This window comes from Rutilus rutilus, assembly GCF_951802725.1.
Source record: "Rutilus rutilus genome assembly, chromosome: 22".
Lineage (NCBI taxonomy): Eukaryota > Metazoa > Chordata > Actinopteri > Cypriniformes > Leuciscidae > Rutilus > Rutilus rutilus.
Genome location: NC_140227.1, coordinates 26,986,775 through 27,007,024, shown reverse-complemented (window position 1 = coordinate 27,007,024; position 20,250 = coordinate 26,986,775). Strand labels below are relative to the sequence as shown.

Here is a 20,250-nt window from a genome sequence, read left to right as displayed (position 1 = left end):
AAAATAAGCGACGAACACGACAATAATATACCTATAACATTTACAAGTTTACTGTAAGCATATTCTTGCAATGCAAATGCTATTTTGTTCATTTTCCCAGAGTGCCACACGGCTCCTTATTCAGCAGTGCATAGTAAAAAAAAAACAAAAAAAAAAACAGTTGCTTGTATTAGGTTATTAAAAAAAATGCAAATATATAATTACTCATTTACAATGTTCAAGCATGTCCTTAAGAACAAAATATCAGTACTAGTAGTCAGCATACCATTAGAAAGAGTGCATCAGTACATACTCATAATGAAGGTAAAACATTATTTTTAAATCTTAACAAACATTATGTAAATATTGAAAATATGCATCTATATTTTCAGTGCATAGTCCTTGGGTTTACAAAAGTAAATAAGCATTTACACGCAGGATCGCGTGATTATAAACGGCAAATTTCCTTCATTGAAATATCTACAGTTCGCTAACCACCTTTAATTGACCCTATGATCACCCCCCCCCCCCCTCACCGAAAGTGCTCTTCAAGGACACAAAAATGCTATTTGTACTTTATAGTGCCACCTACTGGTTTGGATGAATATTTATATTATATTTATTTATCTTATGTAGCCTTTTCTCAGCTGTTAGTATGACTGCAGGCCCTATCTCAACTGCTTGTTATATATATATATATATATATATGGCTAAAATAAGGTTCTAATTTGAGGCTTTAGTTTTCAACTAGTAATCTTCTTTTTGGGCAGGAAGGCACTAGTGATTTGGTTCATCACCACTAAGGCGGGAAAAAGTGGGAGGAGTAGGAAGATATACCAGATTGGGCCCGTCACCGAGGCCTGAAACCAGTCTGTAAACATGGCTGACATGACCGTGACGGTGGCCAGCAGGTAGGCCACCAGACCACAGGTGGCATGATACAGTCTCCACCGAGGAAACGAGTAAGTGCTGATGAGTTTGGGGAACAGGAGAAAGACGCCACACATGGCCTGCAGGACAGTAGCAGCCATCGTAGTGACTCCCAGCAGGCTGTGCCAGGAGGTGAAGTGCGAATGCTCCTTTATGTTCTTGCTGGCCACCATGAAGCTGAATCCTGTGGCGCCACACACCAGCAGCAGGGCCTGAAAGAACCAGTGCAGGCGGACCTTCCACTTACGGGACTTGAAGCAGAACGGGTTTCCCTCAGCGGAGAAAAGCAGGATCCCTTCAGTCATACACAGGCAAAACTAAGACGGGAGAGAAAACAGGACATGTTTAAAGGGGACATATCAAGTAAAACACAAACTGTCTTGCTTTTTTGGAAAGAGTTCAATATACAGTATCACTCAAAAGTTGGATTTTTTTAAATGATTTGACAGAAGTCTCTTATGCTCCCCAAGGCTGTATTTGTTTGATCAAAAATACAGTAAAAACAGTAATAATGTAAAACATAACTGTTTTCAAAATGTAATTTATTCCTGTGATCAAAGCTGAATTTTCAGCATCATTACTCCAGTCTTCAGTGTCACATGATCCTTCAGAAATCATTATAATATGCTGTTGTGCTGCTCAAAAAACATTTCTTATTACTATTATCAATGTTGAAAACAGTTGTGCTGCTTAATATATTTTTTCAGGATGCTTTAATGAATAGAAAGTTCAAAAGAACAGGATTTATTTGACAAAAAATTGACAAAATTTTGACAGGATGAATTTTGAGTGTTTAAGCTTTCGATTGATACCTAATTCATGACGATTACTAAAATATATGATAGGGTAAAAAGTGTGCTGAGTGAACGGTAGTGTATATGATGGCTTGCTAACTGTTCTGTATAGAGAAAAAAATATATATATATCGGACTATTATCAGATTATATTATACTGTACATGAGTCAGACTCTGAGAATGACCTCTGTTTTTAGAAGTGAATGTGTTGTGTTTGTCATCAAGGTCAGTGTAATCAGACTCTCGTGGTAAAGCAGTCGAGGCTAATTCCACTGTCTTTGTGTTTCACCACACTCTATTTATTATTAACAAAAGACATATTTTATTCATTCCCTGAGAGGCTGAAAGTCAATGAAACACACTGCATTATTAAAAACTGCAGGAGTGACTATAAAAATAAAGAAATCTGACTTTTATCAACCTATGGCTAAAAACATAATGAATTGTATGATATCTTGTGTAATTGAATACATAAAAACGTACCCCAAGTGACATGCAGACGGGATGCCAAGAGAAGAGACCTGAAAGCATCAACACAGCATGATATTTAGAAACACTTTATATTATTTTTTATTTTATCAATACCTAACCTTACTAATGCTTAACGTCATCATTTCATGTTTCTACTACAGAATTACCATAGTACATGTGAAAAAATCAAATTAAAAAAATTGATTTATACAATGCTAATACTCCCAATTTGGTAGCCTATATAAAAAAAATAAAATGAAACAAAATTACCATGGAATCACCATGATACATCTTTAAAAACATGGTAAAATGTCCAAAAACATCCCAACAATATCAATATACGTGATTACGTGAATGATTAATTGTATTCAAGCTCCAATATATTTCTGATAATAAAAATACAACAGTGTACTTACAGGACAAAACTACTAACCAAGGTACTTTGTTGTGGAAATGGCATGGCACTTTCATTCATTTTTATACTCATACTTATAATTCAATAAAGGTCTATAGGTTTGTTACTTTTTAGTCAGGAATACGTGCTACATAATTTTTTCCATTAAAGTTTTGCGAATACTTTTTAACACCATAAAGAAGTACCATACATAGTACTAGTACCACATTCTTGGACATGTATCGGAAACATGTATGAATTTCTTCTTCTGAACACTAATGAAGATATTTATAAGAATATGGGTAACCAAACAGTTATGGGCCTCTGACTTGAATTGAGTCAGTTGGGTCCCATCCACTGTTTGGCTACCCATATTCTTCAAAATATCTTCTTTTCAGAAAAAAAAAAAAGAAATTCATACAGTTTTGGAACAACTTATGAGTGATTAAATTATAACAGAATTTTCATTTTTAGGTGAACTATCCCTTTAAGTACCATGTAAATGCCACTTGAATTTCAGTATTATGGCATTAGTGCATTATCTATGTCACTATATGGTATTGCCACAGACTAACATGTAGGTGCTATATGTATCAAATATGTACATGCAGTGGTAAATGCAAAAGAAGTGAAATAACTCACTTGTTCCTGGTCTGGACAGAATGGAGATGATAATGATCAGGCCGAGGGAAATGATGTGCGCAGCGACCACAGACACTCTGCGCAGCCACACATAGAGCCAGAAGTCCCGCATCCCGAGTCCCTCTCCAACCGCGCTGTACTCCACACCCGACGACGCGCGCGTCCCGAGCGGCATTCCTCAACAACTCACCTCAATGCTTACATTTAAGCACAAACTACACAACAGAAAATGTCTCTCTTAAGTATCATCCCCGCTGAGCTTCACCGAACCAGATTTATCCGGGGCTTTCAGACCCGAAACGCATAACATTACAACTCCGTTTTCAAAAAAGATAAGCTGTTATTCCAGTTTAGTGGTTGGCGTGAAAGTGACACTTAAAAAATGCATTTCCTGGATAAGGATCGTACTACGGTAAAGTATAGTCTCTTAATATTCAGGAGCCATGCAGTTGTGATCAAAGACTATACACATAGACGCCTCATTTGCGGCCATTGCAATGAGCCGCAACATGTAAGCTGTCCGCCATATTGGAGTGGTCAGCTCACACGACATTAATAAGTTAGCATAGTAAAAGTAAAAACATTACCAAAGTGCCATAGAAAAAAAAAAAGAATATTGAGTTAATACATATAAAAACACAAACCAACACATTCTCAACTATGAAAAGTTATCCATTTAAATCTCAGAGATTTCACAACCAGAAGCTGCGCAATGTTGTGGCAGCAATGATTCTTAGTTTCTTACTGAGAGTGACGACACGTTGACCGTTGCAAGATGGCGGACCCGCCGACGTGTCTGGAACGGTCGAATGTGGATCTACGTATACATATCTATGGTTGCGAGCAAAGCGAGCATGACCACATTAATATTCATGAACGAGCGTTCGCCATAGGACAATAGCCGAGTGACGTCGACATAGCCTTTTTAATATTCAAAATAAACATGATACGTAACAGTAACCTACTTAATATTTAAGAGCAAAGATTTTGCCAAAGTAATGGATGCGCAAGACATTTAAAAGTGAGAAAAACAAAGCAGAAAGACATCTAGAGGCGAACCGGTGACCCGTTTGTAATTTTTGTACACTTGGCAGAAAAGGCGTGGTGCTCTTAAATACAGGGTTCCACACCACTGACCAATGGATTGCCATTATTTTTTTCCCAGCATCTAATGGATATGGATTAAAAAAAAGAAGAAAAAAAAAGATTTAGTTTAGAAAGAACGTATTCAAGACGATTAAGTTTTAGGGCCATTTAAAAAAAAAAAAACTTAGACCATGTATGAAGTAAACCAAAAAAACATGCGTAATACATTTCGTTAAGTTGTATTAAAAATACTTTTATAAAATAAATAAAAAAATTTATATATATAGTTCTCTCTCTCTCTCTCTCTCTCTCAAACCATTGAGTGAAATACAGACAGTGCTGAGTATAAAGAATATTTTAATCCATTTTATAAACAACATTTACGTAGCAGCATTATTCAGTAGATTCTGAGGTATTTTCTGAATTCACAGAGAAATTCACTCCCCCATCTTGTTTCATACACGTCCACATACATACACACACAGACAGACAGACAGACATTCATAGTAGCTAAACATGCGCACACACACATACACATATTCAAACAGTCAGTCAACCATCCGGAGTCCTGCGTCCATAGTTCTATATGGTAGAGTTCGTAGGGCTCGCTCTTTTAGTGGCTTGTAAGGCTGGCACTCTCAGTGGTGCAATTTTGGCTGCAGAAAAAGGTGATAGAAAACAATTAATATGATAATAAACCATATTATACCCAAGCCCCTCATAAAGGCAACATTGCATATGAAAGTAAGACTGTTTAAAACACATTTAAAAACCTCTTTATACTTGAATATTGTAACATGTACAAAAATTACATCTGCACAATTTGGCATGTTTATTGTCGTTATCTCAAATAAAACAATTGACTAAGCACAACTGCATAATACGCTTACAATTTACTCCTGTGATTTTTCAGCATCATTACTCCAGTCTTCAGTGTCACATGATCCTTCAGAAATCATTCTTATATGCTGATTTGCTGCTCAAGAAACATTTCTCATCAATGTTGAAAATAGTTGTGCTTTTTTATGGAAACCATAATACATTTTTAATATTCCTTTGATGAATAGAAAGTAAATAAAAACAGCATTTATTTGAAAAACATTTTTAATGTCACTTTTTTTTTTAAAGAGATCTACAGATTTCAACAATTACAACGCTTTTATTCATAAGATATTAGGAAAACTTTAGAATTTGTACATGATGTTGAAATGAAATGACAGGAAAATGAATTAACTGAATTGCACCCTAACCCTACGAGTTTGATAAAAACATCAAAATATGAGGAAAATATTTTATATTTTTTAAACAAGAGGGAAGAACTAAACACATAGTATTTATCTGACAAAATTATTTGGCAAAAAAGGGGCTATAGGTTTAATTTTACTATGAAAAAAAAAATGCATGGAAAACAAAAAAGCTAAATATTTATAGATACATATATAAAAAGGAAAAGAAAAAAACTAAATTAAAGGGTTTGTTCACAGAGATTCATCCATAAAGAGATCGTAAAACTAATCCATATGAATTGTAGCCTGGTTCTACCAGACTCTCGTACATTTCATTTGTACAGAGAGTCTGGCCTCTCTCCATTGAGAAACGTTTACTTCCTTGTAGGCGGGTTCTCTGTTAAAGTTCAAAACTATTGGATCTGCCCAGAGTCACTCAGGATCTGCCATAGCCAATCGCTAACATGTGGTCGTAACGTAATGTCATGCGCCGAAACCGGCCGGAAACAACAAGTCCGAATGATCAGAGGATTATGTTTAGAATAAGATGTCTGTCTTTTATAAAGTTTATAAAGCGACGAGAATACTTTTTGTGCGCAAAAACAAACAAAAATAACGACTTTATTCCACTATTCATTTCCTTCTCTCGATAGATAGAGCAGTTTGATAGAGCAGCGCGTCTGTGTTGTACGTCACACTATTGGCCGACGCCAGTCATGTGTGTGATCACATCAACGTCATCGTTCTCAGCCACTCCCTCTGTTCGCTGATTGGTCCTACAAAAAATTGATTTCTGGAAACCTAAGAATATACAGCAGTCCCAGACGTAGTACTGAAGGAAAATGAAATTGAGCGGAAGTGCGTAGGAGGGCGCAGCCAGGCTATATGAATTGAGCAGTTTAGTCCAAATTTTCTGAAGAGATTCAATCGCTTTATATGATGAACGAATTGAATTTTGGCTTTTATTTACAAACATTGATCAGTGAACATAAGCTTGACGCGCAAGAAAAAACCTCATTGGTTCTTACAGAAGCTCAAACGTGCTGCGTAACACGAGAATGAACCTCATTGGTTCTTACAGAAGCTCAAACGTGCTGCGTAACATGAGAATGAACCTCATTGGTTCTCGCTGAAGCTCAAACGTGCTGCGAACATGCTTGAGCTTCCGTTTATCATAACTGATGCCTTGATAAATGTGTAAATAAAAGCCTAAACTCAATTTGTTCATCATATAAAGCGATCGAGTCGCTTCAGAAAATTTGGACTAAACTACTCAATTAATATGGATTAGGTTTACGATCTCTTTATGAATTTTTTGAAGCGTCAAAGTGGTAGTTACGTAGCTGTCAATGGAGGGATTTCATTTAAAAGATCTTCATTTGTGTTTCGAAGATGAACGAAATTCTTATGGGTTTGGAACGACATGAGGATCAATAAATAATGACAATTTTCATTTTTGGGTGAACGCTTTAAATCTGGGCCTACTTATACAAATCTATTGGTAAATTTCATTAAAGCCCTTTATACGCATATCTCAAGAGTTACAGTGGAAAGAGATATTACAAACGAACGAAACTAAACATTTGCTTACCTTTTGTGTGCTGAGTTTCTTTTCCCCTCCTATGGAGAGTCCCGCCCCTTTGCTTTCTTTCCAGGGGTAGAAGCCGGAATGAGGGGAGGTGGGCAGCCGGTGGGGTTTGGAGGGCGGAGAGGAGCCGCTGCTCTTGCGCTTCTTCCCCAAACCCTTGTGATCAAAGCTGGCCACCCTGCCGTGCAGTCCTGAGTCCACTCCTCGGCTGTGCGGGACAGCGTCCGGCGCCGAATGGTGGGCCGGGGGGTGAGTCCTCTTAAAGGCCCACGAGGAGGGTGCGTGGGGATCCGAGGGCGTGAGCTGGGGACGCGGCTTGCTTCCCGGCGAAAGCGAGCCGTTAGTTTGTCCGTGAGAGGCTGACGGTGGCGTTTTGCTGATGAGGGGCCGCCCCTTGTTCTGGGACATGCAATTCTTGTCCGGGCTGATGGCGTCCGACTCTTGGAAAGAGGCTTTCCGTTTGCGCAGCGCAGAGGAGTCCGTCGTGGACGTCCGATCTGTATCCCTGAGACGCAGCTGATGTTTGCTGGGGCGGCCGACCGGATTCTTGGGCCGACCGGGGCCCGATTGAGCAGGAGTTCGAACGAGTTTAGAAGGGGAGGCTGTGGACTGACCACCCCCCGAGTTCTCGGATTGACCGAAAGCCTTGCTGGTGGATGAACTCTGCGGGTTTGGCTCCTTGCCTGGTCCGTGGGAAGAGTAGAAGGAAGTCTTGAGAGAAGTCGGGTTGTGACTTCCTGCTTTCTGTTTGGAATGCTGGGAAATGGAGGAAGGAGAGGCAGGAACAGCTGCAGGCTTGGCTGGGGGACTCTGGGAATGAGGATCTGATGCTTGAGGTATTTTTCTGTGAGTAGGAGAGGAATCAGGGGGGAGTCAGAAGAACATTGACTTTCGCATGCAGTACAGGGAGTAAAGCTTTGTGAGAAAGAAATCGGTTTCGTTAGGGTCTGAAGAGCTTTAACTAATGGAGATTAACCTTAGAGCTACCTTGAAGAAATACCATGAAGCTAGTGGATCTTGGAACAGGCTCAAAAGCACATAATCTGAGAGTGTCAAGAACAAGTCCCGCTCACATTTGACCCAAAAATCAAATGACAAAAAACAAATTTACATTATGTATTTTAATTCAAATTAAAGGGATAATTCACCCTAAAATAAAAATTAAGTTATCATTTACTCACCCTGGTGTAGTTTTAATGCATCTATGCCCTTCTCTTTTATTCAGACAACAAAATGATTTGTTTTTAATACACTGTATAAGATTTTCTCCATCTAGCAGTGAAAGTGTATATGACTACCAACTGAATATTACTTTCTAGCCTTGGCTAATGAATTTTCAAGATGGAGGCGCAACATGGCTGCCGCCATTGGAGCGACTCGCTCGTTTGTATACTGAATGATTCTACGCTTACGAGAATACTTGATTAGTTGGTGGAAGGAATTACACATGAATGAGCACATACAATTTTGAAAGAACAAAGTGTTTTTTGCTAAGAATCAACTTAAAAAAATTACACAGTGTAGCTTTAAAACTGTCCCACTCCTGCTTGTCCATATAATGGAAGTGAATGGCGACCAGCATAAAGCTTCTTTAAAAAGATGCAAAAGTATGACAGAATGATACCATTATACAGACGATCCTTTTGTGGTCCGAAAAAAGAAGAATACGTGATTCTCATTGCAGTAATAAAAAGATTAAAATCAGCATAAAAAAGGCAGTACAAAACTATGCAATTTAAAAATGAGAAAAAAGCTGTTCACAATTCATAATATAATTTCTTATTTTTTCCTTTTGATATCAAGGTGGGGTATTACTTTGACATGTTTGTGATGTGTTTTATGAGATTTTGGAGTTTGCCACAGCAGAAGTACCTGCTTTTGAGCCTTTTGTTAATATGACCACACTGTTTGCATCTATGACACAATCATACTGTTACGACAGGGCATATAGAAGTCAGGAGGTTCTTACTTCCACAGATGTGCGCTGAGGTGGTTCTCCACCATGACACTCATGGCAGACCGTAGATGGTGCAATCGTCGATCGAAAGTGAAGACACCGTGACCCAGAGAATGACTCCCAAATGAACAGAGCTATGGGGGGGAAAGTCAAGGATTAACACTCTTAAAAATCTTTCTTTCAAATATATAGACTGTATAAAGAGAGTTAGTATTTAAAGGAACACTCCACCGTTTTTTCAAATTAAACTATGTTATTCCCTTAACTAAGACGAGTTGATACATACCTCTCTCGTCTCAGTGCGTGCACTCAATCGCTCTGGCGCGCGGCGACACTTTGATAGCACTTAGCTTAGCCCAGTTCATTCATTAGGGACCAAACAGAGATGAAGCTAGAAGCGACCAAACACCTCCACGTTTTCCCTATTTAAAGGGTTAGTTCACCCAAAAATGAAAATTCTGTCAGTAATTACTCACCCTCATGTTGTTCCAACCATGTAAGTCTTTCGTTCATCTTCGGATCACAAATTAAGATATTTTTGATGAAATCTGACAGCTGTCTCACTCCTCCATAGGCTTTCAGAGGGACCGAAACTCGCTGGCCCAGAATAGTTATTAAAAACATAGTTAAAATAGTCCAAGTGACTACAGTGGCTATACATTAAGTTTATCATGCGACGACAATACTTTTTGTGCGGAAAAACAACAAAAATAACGACTTTATCCAACTATTAGTGTTCTTCAATGTGGGCCTCTGACGAGAGTTCACGGGAGCGCCAGGACGCATGCGCGAGAACTGAGATTACGGCGTTCTTCTTCTACTACTAACTTACTTGTTACTGGCTGCTCACTCCTTGGCAGTATTACCGCCATCTACTGTACAAGATGACGTCCCGACATCATCGAGACCTAAATCACAATAAGTGTCGAATTCAATAGCTTACATACAGCGCGTGTCTTCCTCTGCTTATAAACAGACCGTTTTGCGCTTCCGGCAATGTCGGGACGTCATCTTGTACAGTAGATGGCGGTAATACTCCCAAGGACTGAGCAGCCAGTAACAAGTAAGTTAGTAGTAGAAGAAGAACGCCGTAATCTCAGTTCTCGCGCATGCGTCCTGGCGCTCCTGAGGACAAAAAGTATTGTCGTCGCATGATAAACTTAATGTATAGCCACTGTAGTCACTTGGACTATTTTAACGATGTTTTTAATAACTATTCTGGACCGGCGAGTTTCGGTCCCTCTGAAAGCCTATGGAGGAGTGAGACAGCTGTCAGATTTCATCAAAAATATCTTAATTTGTGATCCGAAGATGAACGAAAGACTTACATGGTTGGAACAACATGAGGGTGAGTAATTACTGACAGAATTTTCATTTTTGGGTGAACTAACCCTTTAAATACAGTTACATACTATTCCAGTTACACGGAATAGCACTTGGGAGCACTTCGACTCGGCGCAGTAAAAAGTCACGTTGGTTCTAATGACAGAAGTGAGAGGGAGAGGATTTTTCAGGAGTGATGATATTACTGCACAGAGTCGAAGTGCTCCGAAGTGCTATTCCGCCATACATTATAGTTATCCTTTTTACCCGCTTAGAAAAGCGCCACGTTTTATTTTGTGTCACCATACTTGGTCGTGTAACTGTATTTAAATAGGGAAACCATGGAGGTGTTTGGTCGCTTCTAACTTCATCTCTGTTTGGACCCTAATGAATGAACTGGGCTAAGCTAAGTGCTATCAAAGTGTCGCCGCGCGCCAGAGCGATTGAGTGCACGCACTGAGACGAGAGAGGTATGTATCAACTCGTCTTAGTTAAGGGAATAACAGTTTAATATGAAAAAACGGTGGAGTGTTCCTTTAAAGGCCACAGACAATTGGCCGAATTCACTAAAAATCCTCGAGCAATGACAAGCATGTAATTCTCAAAACCAGTTCAAACACAATAAACACCTTTTATGCAGACCTTATATTAGCCAGCTGTACATGCGCGTATATCTGCGTTATTCAGAGAAACCTCGCAGCTGAAGCTATAATACAGTAAAAGCTGAGTATGATGAAATATATTTAAGACAAAATTAAACTGCATAATTTATTAATTAATATATATTATATTATAATAATAGTCTTAAGATTAAATATAACTTTTATATAACACGATTGTAAGGCCACACAGAGAAAGTACTTTTGCAAATGTGTGGTGTCTATTGTTCCCACATTTTTTCATAAATTTACAATAAATTTTAGTATGAACTTTTTTGGTGAATCATCAGATTTCACACACAAATTTGTGCGTATGCATGCTTAGTAAAATGAGACCCAATTTCCTGTAATGTCTGAAGTAAGTGGTTAGATTTTTGTCACGATACTAGGATACTCTGCGGTTGTTTGCCAGGGCATTGCTATGCAGTTACTAAGGGTTTATTCAAATCTCTAAGCCTAATTATGAACAATTATAATAGTGATGTACACCTCAACTACGTCTATAACTCTTAATGCCTGGCTATTACATAATTATAGTAATACTAGATGACACGGTGTAAGTGTTTGTTTGTACCGCGGCTGGTTTGGGATGCCATGGAGTTGAGTGCCAGTCTGCGGGGTCATCGTTCCCTTCTCCTTCGCTCTCATCACCTGAGATGTTGGCCTGGGTGAGAGGAGAGTGTGGTCGTGTGCTGCCATCCTCCAGATGGGGTTTATCCTCCTCCACGCTTTCAGATAATGACGGTGTTCTGCCGCACAAACAGTCAGATGTCTTTAAAGACTCCAGCAAACTACAGGTAACTATTCACGAAACATGTACTTTAACAGTTCACTTACAGATTGCATTCACATAAGAACAGCTTAGGTGTTCAGCTACACCAGTCAAAAGTTTTAGATCGGTAAGATTTTTTATGTTTTTAAAAGAAGTATCTTTTGCTCACCAAGGCTGCATTTATTTGATTGAAAAAAACAAACAAAAACAGTCATATTGTGAAATATTATTACAATTTAAAACAGCTGTTTTCTATGTGAATATATAGTTGTGATCAAAAAGCTGAATTTTCAGCATCATTACTCCAGTCTTCAGTGTCACATCATTCTAATATGATGATTTGATGCTCAAGAAACATTTATGATTATTATCAATGTTGAAAATAATTTTTTTTTACATTTTTATTTCATGATGCTATGATGAATAGAAAGTTCAAAAGAACAGCATTTATCTGAGATCTAAAGCTTTCGTAACATTAAACACTACCCTTCAAAAGTTTGGGGTCAGTAAGAATTTTAATTTTATTTTTGGGGGAAAGAAATAAAATAAATCAATACTTTTATTCATCAAGGATGAGTTAAACTGATCAAAAGTTACAGTAAAGACATTTATAAATGTTAGAAAATATTCTATTTTAAATAAATGCTGTTCTTTTGAACTTTCTATTCATCAAATAATTGTGAAAAAAAAAATTGTACACAACTGTTTTGAACATTGAAAATAATAATTAATGTTTTTTGAGCATATAATCAGCATATTATAATGATTTCTGAAGGATCATGTGACACTGAACACTGGGGTAATGATGTTGAAAATTCAGCTTTCATCTGAGGAATAAATTACATTTTAAAATATATTAAAATAGAAAACAGTCATTTTAAATTGTCATAATATTTCACAATAATACTGTTTTTTTTATTGTTTTTTTATCAAATAAATGCAGCCTTGGTGAGCAGAAGAGACTTCTTTTAAAAACATAAAAAATCTTACCGATCTAAAACTTTTGACCAGTAGTGTATATTATTATTATTATTATTATTATTAAAATAATAATAGAGAGATATATGATTTAAAATCAATGTTTCTAACCTAAATGCAGGGCTGTTGGTCAGAGGTCTCCGGCAGAGAGGCGGTGCAGGTGCATCTCTGGGAGGTTCTGGGCTTACAGTCGGAGCAGCTGAACTCTCCGGGGCCTGAGATACACGATCCCGAGCCTTCGAACTCATCTTCAGCTCCGCCACCAGCTGGTCAAAGTTTTTACTTCTGCCTTGCACCTTCCTGCGCTGATGAATGGAATGAATCTGGAGGAAAGATGATGATGATGGTTTTTTTTGGACTGAAACCCTGCAACACACTTTCATTCATAAAACATATGCTAACTGGTTTGAACTGATGAGAGCGCAATCGCTTTCAACAGGAATTGTGGTTTTGGCTTTTGTGGAATATTAAGCACTAGAAAGCCTTTAAGAGATTGTGTAGTTTGAATAAATAATTTAGAAGCAGCATTCACCCTGATGACTGCACAATGCAAACAATGCGTTATTCTAAATGTATGGCCAAAAAACATTTAATATAACGTGTAGCACTATGCCCTAGATTTTAAAAAACATAATTTAGACACATTGTTCCTTGATTTGGGTACCCGAGTAAACATGCTGGATATATCAAATATTCAACTTCACCCTCAATGATTTTAATAGACTTTTTATTAGGCCGTTTAATGTGCTTTTTCTTACTCCTATAGATAGCTTCACAATCTCTCATCTCATAACTCGTTTATCTTTTATCACCCAAATACTTCTTTAGTCATTCACTCGAAAAATTGTCATGTAAGTTCCTGTGAAATATTTCTCATGATACAATGATTTAGTAAAAAAAGACAACATGGAAGGAAAACAGAGGTTCATGAATTGTTATATTGGTATTTTAGTTGCACTGACTAGTCCTACAGACAGACCATTTCTGTTGATTTAACAAAAACCTGAAGCCGTGCTACACAAATGAAGAGAGGCTTTTCCTGTAATCCCTTCCCCATTTCCTGTTAGTCACGTCGGCTGAACTTCCTGTCTGTCTACACACTGAAACCAGTGTCCAGTGAAGGGCTTCAACACTCTTGATGGCAAGATACGTTTCCACTACTACTACAGGACAGTAAAAAGCAAGCGTTCTGCTTCTGCCTGAATAAAGAAACGTTGCACACTAAAAACAGGTTATGGTTAGATGGTCAACTCACATTGCAGGTCAGAAGTCGAGTACAAACTTTCTTTCTCTCGGGGTCCAACACACCACAGTGCTTGTCGAGGTCACATTCTTTTTCTGCAGAAAAATGTGAAAAGTTCTGGTCAAATTCATGATTTTATGAACAGGTGGTCTATATTGCATGGATCGTTCATAAATTCAGAAGCCAAGAGAGCCATATATATATATATATATATATATAATATTATATAAAATAACTCATTATTATTATACTATAAATTATTTATAGTGTTATACATAAATTATTTCATATAATAATTTAGTACAACCTTTTGAATTCTATGGTTTTACATATCAGGACATAAAAAATAGCAGGTCTTAAAATTAGGTAAAAACAACCTCAGATGAACACCACATTACATATTACACTCATTATTTATTTAACAAAACTAAAGCCAAAATGAGACGTTATGTGTGAGTACACCCTATGATTTAATTGCTTGTTGAACCACCTTTAGCAGCAATAACTCAAAGTAATCATTTTCTATATGACTTTATCTCTCGCACATCATTGTGGAGGAGTTTTGGCCCGCTCTCCTTTACGTTGCTTCAGTTCATTGAGGTTTTGTGGGGCATTTGTTTGTGCACAGCTCTCTTAAGGTCCTGTCAAAGCATTTCATTTCAAGTCTGGACTTCGACTAGGCCAGTGCAACACCTTGATTCTTTTCTTTTTCAGCCATTCTCTATTTGCTAGTGTGCTTGGGATCAGTGACCCAATTTCAGCCGAGCTTTAGCTGTCAGACAGATGGCTTCACATTTGACTCTAGAATACTTTGGTATACAGTGAAGTTCATGGTCGACTCAAAGACTGTAAGATGTCCATTTTCTTGTGGCTGCAAAACAAGGCCAACTCATCATCCCTCCACCACAGTGCTTGACCGTTGGTTTGAGGTGTTTGTGCTGAAATGCTGTGTTTGGTTTTCTCCAAATGTGGCGCTGTGCATTAAGGACAAACATCTTCACTTTGGTCTCGTCTGTCCAGAAGACGTTGTTCCAGAAGTCTTGTGGTTTGTTCAAACCTAAGCTGTGCTGCTATGTTCCTTTTAGAGAGAAGAGGCTTTCTCCTGGCAACCCTTCCAAACCAGCTGTAGCCTACTTGTCAGTATTTTTCTGATTGTATTGTCACTTTAACATGTTAACTGAGGCGTGTAGAGTCTGAGGTGTAGCTCTTGGGTTTTTTTGCGATTTCTGGGAGCATTGCACGTTCTGACCCTGGGGTGAATTTGCTGGAACATCCATTTATGGGAAGATTGGCAACTGTCTTGAATGTTTTCCACTTGTGAATTATCTTCCTCGCTGTAGAATGATGGACTTCAAATAGTTTGGAAATGGCCATATAACCCTTCCTAGATTGATGGGCAGCAACAATTGCTTCTCTAAGATCATTGATCTTTCCACCTTGGCATTGTGTTAACACACACCTGAAGGCTCCTGACAAGAAAACTGCCAAAACTCCTGCTTTTATAGAGTTGGTCACACTTGCTGATGATCAGTTAATCAACGTCATTTGATTAGAAGTTCCTGACTGCTACGTACTCTCTTAATCCCTATGGAAGCAGAAAGGCTGTACTTAGTTTGTCACCCATGGCTTCTCCATTTTGGACTAGTTTTTGTTAAATACATAAACTCAGAGGAACAACAACACTGTACACCGTGTTGTGTTTACATATACATACACAGACACACACATATATACATATACATATACACACACACACATAGTTGGTTTCCCCATAATTCCATAAAGCATTCAAGGACCTTTCTGTGGCTAAAGCCGGTTTTATGCTTAGATTTACTCTTCTAGGTACTGCCTAATCACATGACTTTGGGGGCTAATTATACATATACATTAATAATTAGACATGCATCCTTCGTACACCCAAAGTAGTCAGCAGAATTCACATGGAAAAATATTGAAAATTTGGATGCAACCATAGCCAAGTGATGATTATTAAATGCAAAGACCTTATGCGCCAGAGAAACAAAGTGCGCAGCCACCTTTAGTGTTTGAACTTCCTTTTTTGCGGTAGCTCCGTATATTTCTATGGCATCGCTGTCGAAGAGTAATTAGCTGGTGAAGTGGATTGACTTATTGTAAAGTTAACGAAAGTTATCATGAGATTTTTAATGTTTGAAGCGGATGTCATAACAAATGTCAGTCGACTGAGAAGATTTTAAAATGAGATGTTCATTCTTAAATCCGTAAGATCTTACCTTCATGCTGTGGAAATATAAACCGGAAGACAGAACAACGAGCACAGCGCTGAAAAGGGGCGGAGCTACAAAAGGTCTACAATATATCAGTCTAATTCCAGTCAGGACTTACTGGAGACCATCTTGTACGTCCTCGGCCCACGGAGGTGTCCGGAGGCGACAGGGTTCGAGGCAGCCTCGCCTCTCTGGGATTGAGGCCTCTCAGTTGAGGAAGGCCGATTGGGCGACGGGCCTCCATGTGGCCATGGGGGGTCTCTGAGAGTAGGAGGAGGGGAGCTCCGCGTGGATTCGATGGGAGGCGGCTGCTTAAAAACAGCTGATTCTGAATGACTCGAGTTTGAAGGCGAGTGCCTGGGGAAAATATAGTCATTTATGAATTATAAAGGTCGTCTATGTTGCTAATAACCACAAATGATCAGATTCTTACACTTCAGACACTCTTTTAAAGAGATACTGACCTAAAAATTAAAATTCGGTCATCATTTACTCACTCTCATGTTGTTCCAAATCCATAAGACTTTAATTCAACTTTGGAACACAACGATTTCTGTTCCACCAGTGAAAGTCTATTCACCCGAAACTCTGACGCATCAAAACGAGAACGTGAAATAAATCCATATGAATCTAGCAGTTTAATCCAAGTCTACTGAAGAGACTCGCTTTATATGATGAACAGATTTAATTTAGGCTTTTATTCACATTATATAAAAATTGATCAGCGAACGTACATATTGCATTCAAACCTCAAGCATGCTCACTTGACGAGCAAGAACCAATGAGGTTCATTCTCACGTGTCACTCCAGCACATTTGAGCTTCCACAAGAACCAATGAGGTTTTTTTCTTGCGCGTCAAGCAAGTATGGCTGAGCTTCTGTTTATGTTCGCTGATCAATGTTTATATATGAATATAAGCCTTAACTAAAACTGTTCATCGTATAAAGCGATTGTGTCACTTCAGAAAACTTGGATTAAACATACTTTTTTTAAATTAGTTTTGAACAGAGTTTTGGGTGAATAGACTTTCAAAAGACAGACAGACATGATGAGATTTCAATAAAAATATCTTAATTTTGTGTTCCAAAGATGAATAAAAGTCTTACAGGCTTGGAACGACAAATTATGACAATTTAAATTTTTGGGTGAACTATAACTTAAACATAAAATAACAAGATCAGATTTTCGTTAATCTTACCAAACTCCATCTTTCGGAGGTTTTGAGTGTCTGAATTGAGGCGGGGTAGAGGGAGATTGTGGAGATGCCCGCGGGGGCCCGACATTCTGGTTCCTGCCACTCCAAGAGGAGCTTCCGTGGGAGGGAGGGGTGTGTCCGTGACGAGGTCTTTGCTGCTGAGGTGGAGGTGGGGTGGAGCGGAGGTGTGCATAGAGCTTACCCAGAGGGCCATGTCTCCTCTCGCAATGCTTTTCGAATGCCTGAGGCTTCACCACCTGACTGCAGTGGCCACACACCACCAGGAAGAAGTCATCGTGCCCAGGATAATGACCGAAGATGGACATATCTGCAGAAGCATACAAAACAATAGGGACAAATTAGCTATGATCGAAAACTCTGTTTCTAAATGCACACATTTTTTCCAGAGAGAAAGACTCAAGTTAACTAAACTTGCTAGGCAGCTCATACTAGTGACCGTCCGATATTTGACAATCTTACGGGACAATTTCACATTATCGTCACAAAAATATGATATTGTGTTTAAAATAAACAACATTTTTGATTATCTTAAGGTTATCAGCATTGGTCAAAATCGATGTCTGCTTGCACAATTAAGTTAAAACTCACTTAAAACTGAAAACAGAATAACTATATATTCATCAACTAAGCTGTCAGTAATTTTCTTAATTGTTGACCAAAAAATAATTCCAGCGATTTTAAGTGTCTCACCTGCCAAATATTGTGCTTATTGACATAGCTACCACGTTGGTATTGTTTTAAAGAAAACAAAACTACTTTCTTCATCATAATTGAAAAACTCCAATAGTCTTTATTAGAAAAATGTTAATTATGAGGGATTTTTGCTACAAGGATGAAATTACAGTATGTTAGAATGGGTTTACAGTGGGATTTTGTGGGTTTGTGCCAAAATCTAAAGAGAAGGGTGGTTGATGGATTATATAATGCTGATAGGTTGAATTTAGGTAAATTGCACTGTTTAAACTGGGTAATTTACCTTCGTTCACCTTATAACATTGTAATAATAGCTGTTGAATTTAAACTACTGATATTGAATGAAAAAATATGACACTTACTTGAATTTCACAAAAGAACATGTTTATTATACATTTATAAGGCTGTTTATAGATGTTGGACCTGAGAGGAAGAACCACCACATTATTTGTTAATGTTGATCATCTCAAAACAGCCAAATACCGGCCAATTATTCAGCTTATATATCAGTCCATCACTAAACGGGTTCATTTCATGATAATACCGCTGTCTCTCGATGAAATCAAAGTAAAGTATATAACGCCTACCCTCTTTCCTCAGCGTCATGGTTTCCGTCGTTTTTTTGCCATTCTTGCTGTATTCATCTCCATCGGACCCTATAAAAAGTGATTGGAGGAAGTGTAGAGAGAGGGTACGTAAAAAACATGACCTTTATTGAAGCATTATCCATCAATGCTTTACCAACACATTTGGGGCTCTTATATACATCCAACCTTAAATCCAACCATCCAAAAGGCCGGAAACATGGTAAACATTGAGAAGGACGTGTCCCCTCCAATATTCAGATCTATGATGGGTTCTTCTTCTAAGGTGGACTATATTTGGTCCAGAATAGATGGTTACAGTCTTGAATGCACTATATGGAGTCAAAACTGTGAGAAAAAGGGACATGTATTGAATTACGCATACTATGGTGTTTAATGGGAGTAATAATATGGGATCAAGCCAATAGTTTAGGTTTTATTCCCCAAGATTTTCAATGTGAAATGCAATCTGTGCCATGAACTGGTCATCTGTGAAGCACAAGCTCTTCTGTGGGTGGGGCCAAAATAAAAACTACCTGCAAATGAACCCTGCACTATTAACTGAGGTGATAATGTGCCCGTTGACAAAAGGAGATTCGTGGTTTCAAACTGATTGCGTTTGTTACATTTGAAGTTCCAGACAAAACGAACACGGAACACGTTCTATTATGACGACACTGATCAGAGAGAGAGCGCAAGCGCGTAACCCGGCCGGCACTAGGACCCGGCAGGTTCTTTGTTTGGGTAACATGGTTTGGGATGCCGTGCCTTTTCCACGAAAAATAAAGCACATCCGTGAGACTTTTTTGTGGTTGATGGAGAAATACCGGCGACGAAGTGCTCACTCACCCTCCGATGCTGTCAGGTTGGCTCTTTCCGTCCAGACGCTCCAGCTTTGGCCCACGAAATCATCGAGACAAGGCACCCGCCGTTCCAGAGCAGCCATTACTTTAACTGCGCGTTCACGCACCGCCATCATCACTGCGCGGCAAGGCGCTGACGTCACATTGCGCGCTCCCGCGGGCGCAGAGGGAACCTGCGTGTGCGCGCACTTGTTCTGTGAAATGTAGAATTTTCTTTCATTTAGTTTTCATGTATTAATTTTCTTTGCATTATTGCTTGTTTTATTTTGTTCTACTGTACGAATATTCAAACCAATTTGACATTAAACTGAATAGAAATATTTCATCTTAATACATTTAAAAATACGAAATTATATTTTACGGTTTATATATATTTTATAAGTGTCGTGAATCGTGATGATTAACCACATGCAAAACAAAAATAAATCTAAAATTCAGAGAAATATCTGTGCCTCGATTTTTTTCATATACTTAATCGTTGGTATTCTAGTTAGAAAGCATGGAGAACATGAGCAATGCACACGTTTATCAATCACGTGTGTTGTGATTTTGCCTTTTTTTTTTATCATCTTCATCCCACCCCCCCAAACTTCTGAGTGTGATT

General features: G+C 38.4%; 2 protein-coding genes across 3 annotated transcripts; both read right to left on the bottom strand.

Annotated features, from left to right (window-relative positions):
• Positions 1 to 575: 575 nt before the first annotated feature.
• cyb561d1 (cytochrome b561 family, member D1) lies at positions 576 to 3,604 on the bottom strand. Its single transcript, XM_084395404.1, has 3 exons — positions 3,212 to 3,604; positions 2,188 to 2,225; positions 576 to 1,226 (listed from the first exon to the last, which is right to left on the bottom strand). The coding sequence occupies exons 1-3, from the start codon at positions 3,384 to 3,386 to the stop codon at positions 723 to 725; spliced, it is 717 nt and encodes a 238-aa protein (XP_084251530.1). The 5' UTR covers positions 3,387 to 3,604; the 3' UTR covers positions 576 to 722.
• Positions 3,605 to 4,198: 594 nt separating this feature from the next.
• Positions 4,199 to 20,009, bottom strand: atxn7l2a (ataxin 7-like 2a). 2 transcript variants are annotated; one of them, XM_084395330.1, is made up of 10 exons: positions 19,633 to 19,961; positions 18,787 to 18,855; positions 17,489 to 17,813; positions 16,408 to 16,646; positions 14,056 to 14,138; positions 12,912 to 13,123; positions 11,625 to 11,799; positions 9,081 to 9,202; positions 7,115 to 7,955; positions 4,199 to 4,953 (listed from the first exon to the last, which is right to left on the bottom strand). In XM_084395330.1, exons 1-10 carry the CDS (start codon positions 19,760 to 19,762, stop codon positions 4,936 to 4,938), a joined length of 2,214 nt encoding a protein of 737 aa, XP_084251456.1. In that variant the 5' UTR covers positions 19,763 to 19,961; the 3' UTR covers positions 4,199 to 4,935. The 2 variants fall into 2 exon arrangements, with proteins under 2 accessions (XP_084251456.1, XP_084251457.1); XM_084395331.1 differs by having other exon boundaries at positions 4,200 to 4,953; positions 18,973 to 20,009.
• Positions 20,010 to 20,250: the final 241 nt, after the last annotated feature.

Coding starts and splice junctions, on each gene's coding strand:
- cyb561d1 (XM_084395404.1), bottom strand. CDS start 3,386: ATGCCGCTCGGGACGCGCGCGTCGTCGGGTGTGGAGTACAGCGCGGTT. Junction 2,226..3,211: donor TCTGTCCAGACCAGGAACAA/GTGAGTTATTTC, acceptor TGATGCTTTCAG/GTCTCTTCTCTTGGCATCCC. Junction 1,227..2,187: donor CCGTCTGCATGTCACTTGGG/GTACGTTTTTAT, acceptor CTCCCGTCTTAG/TTTTGCCTGTGTATGACTGA.
- atxn7l2a (XM_084395330.1), bottom strand. CDS start 19,762: ATGATGGCGGTGCGTGAACGCGCAGTTAAAGTAATGGCTGCTCTGGAA. Junction 18,856..19,632: donor CAACCTGACAGCATCGGAGG/GTGAGTGAGCAC, acceptor CACTTTTTATAG/GGTCCGATGGAGATGAATAC. Junction 9,203..11,624: donor GGCATCCCAAACCAGCCGCG/GTACAAACAAAC, acceptor TCCCCCCCATAG/CTCTGTTCATTTGGGAGTCA.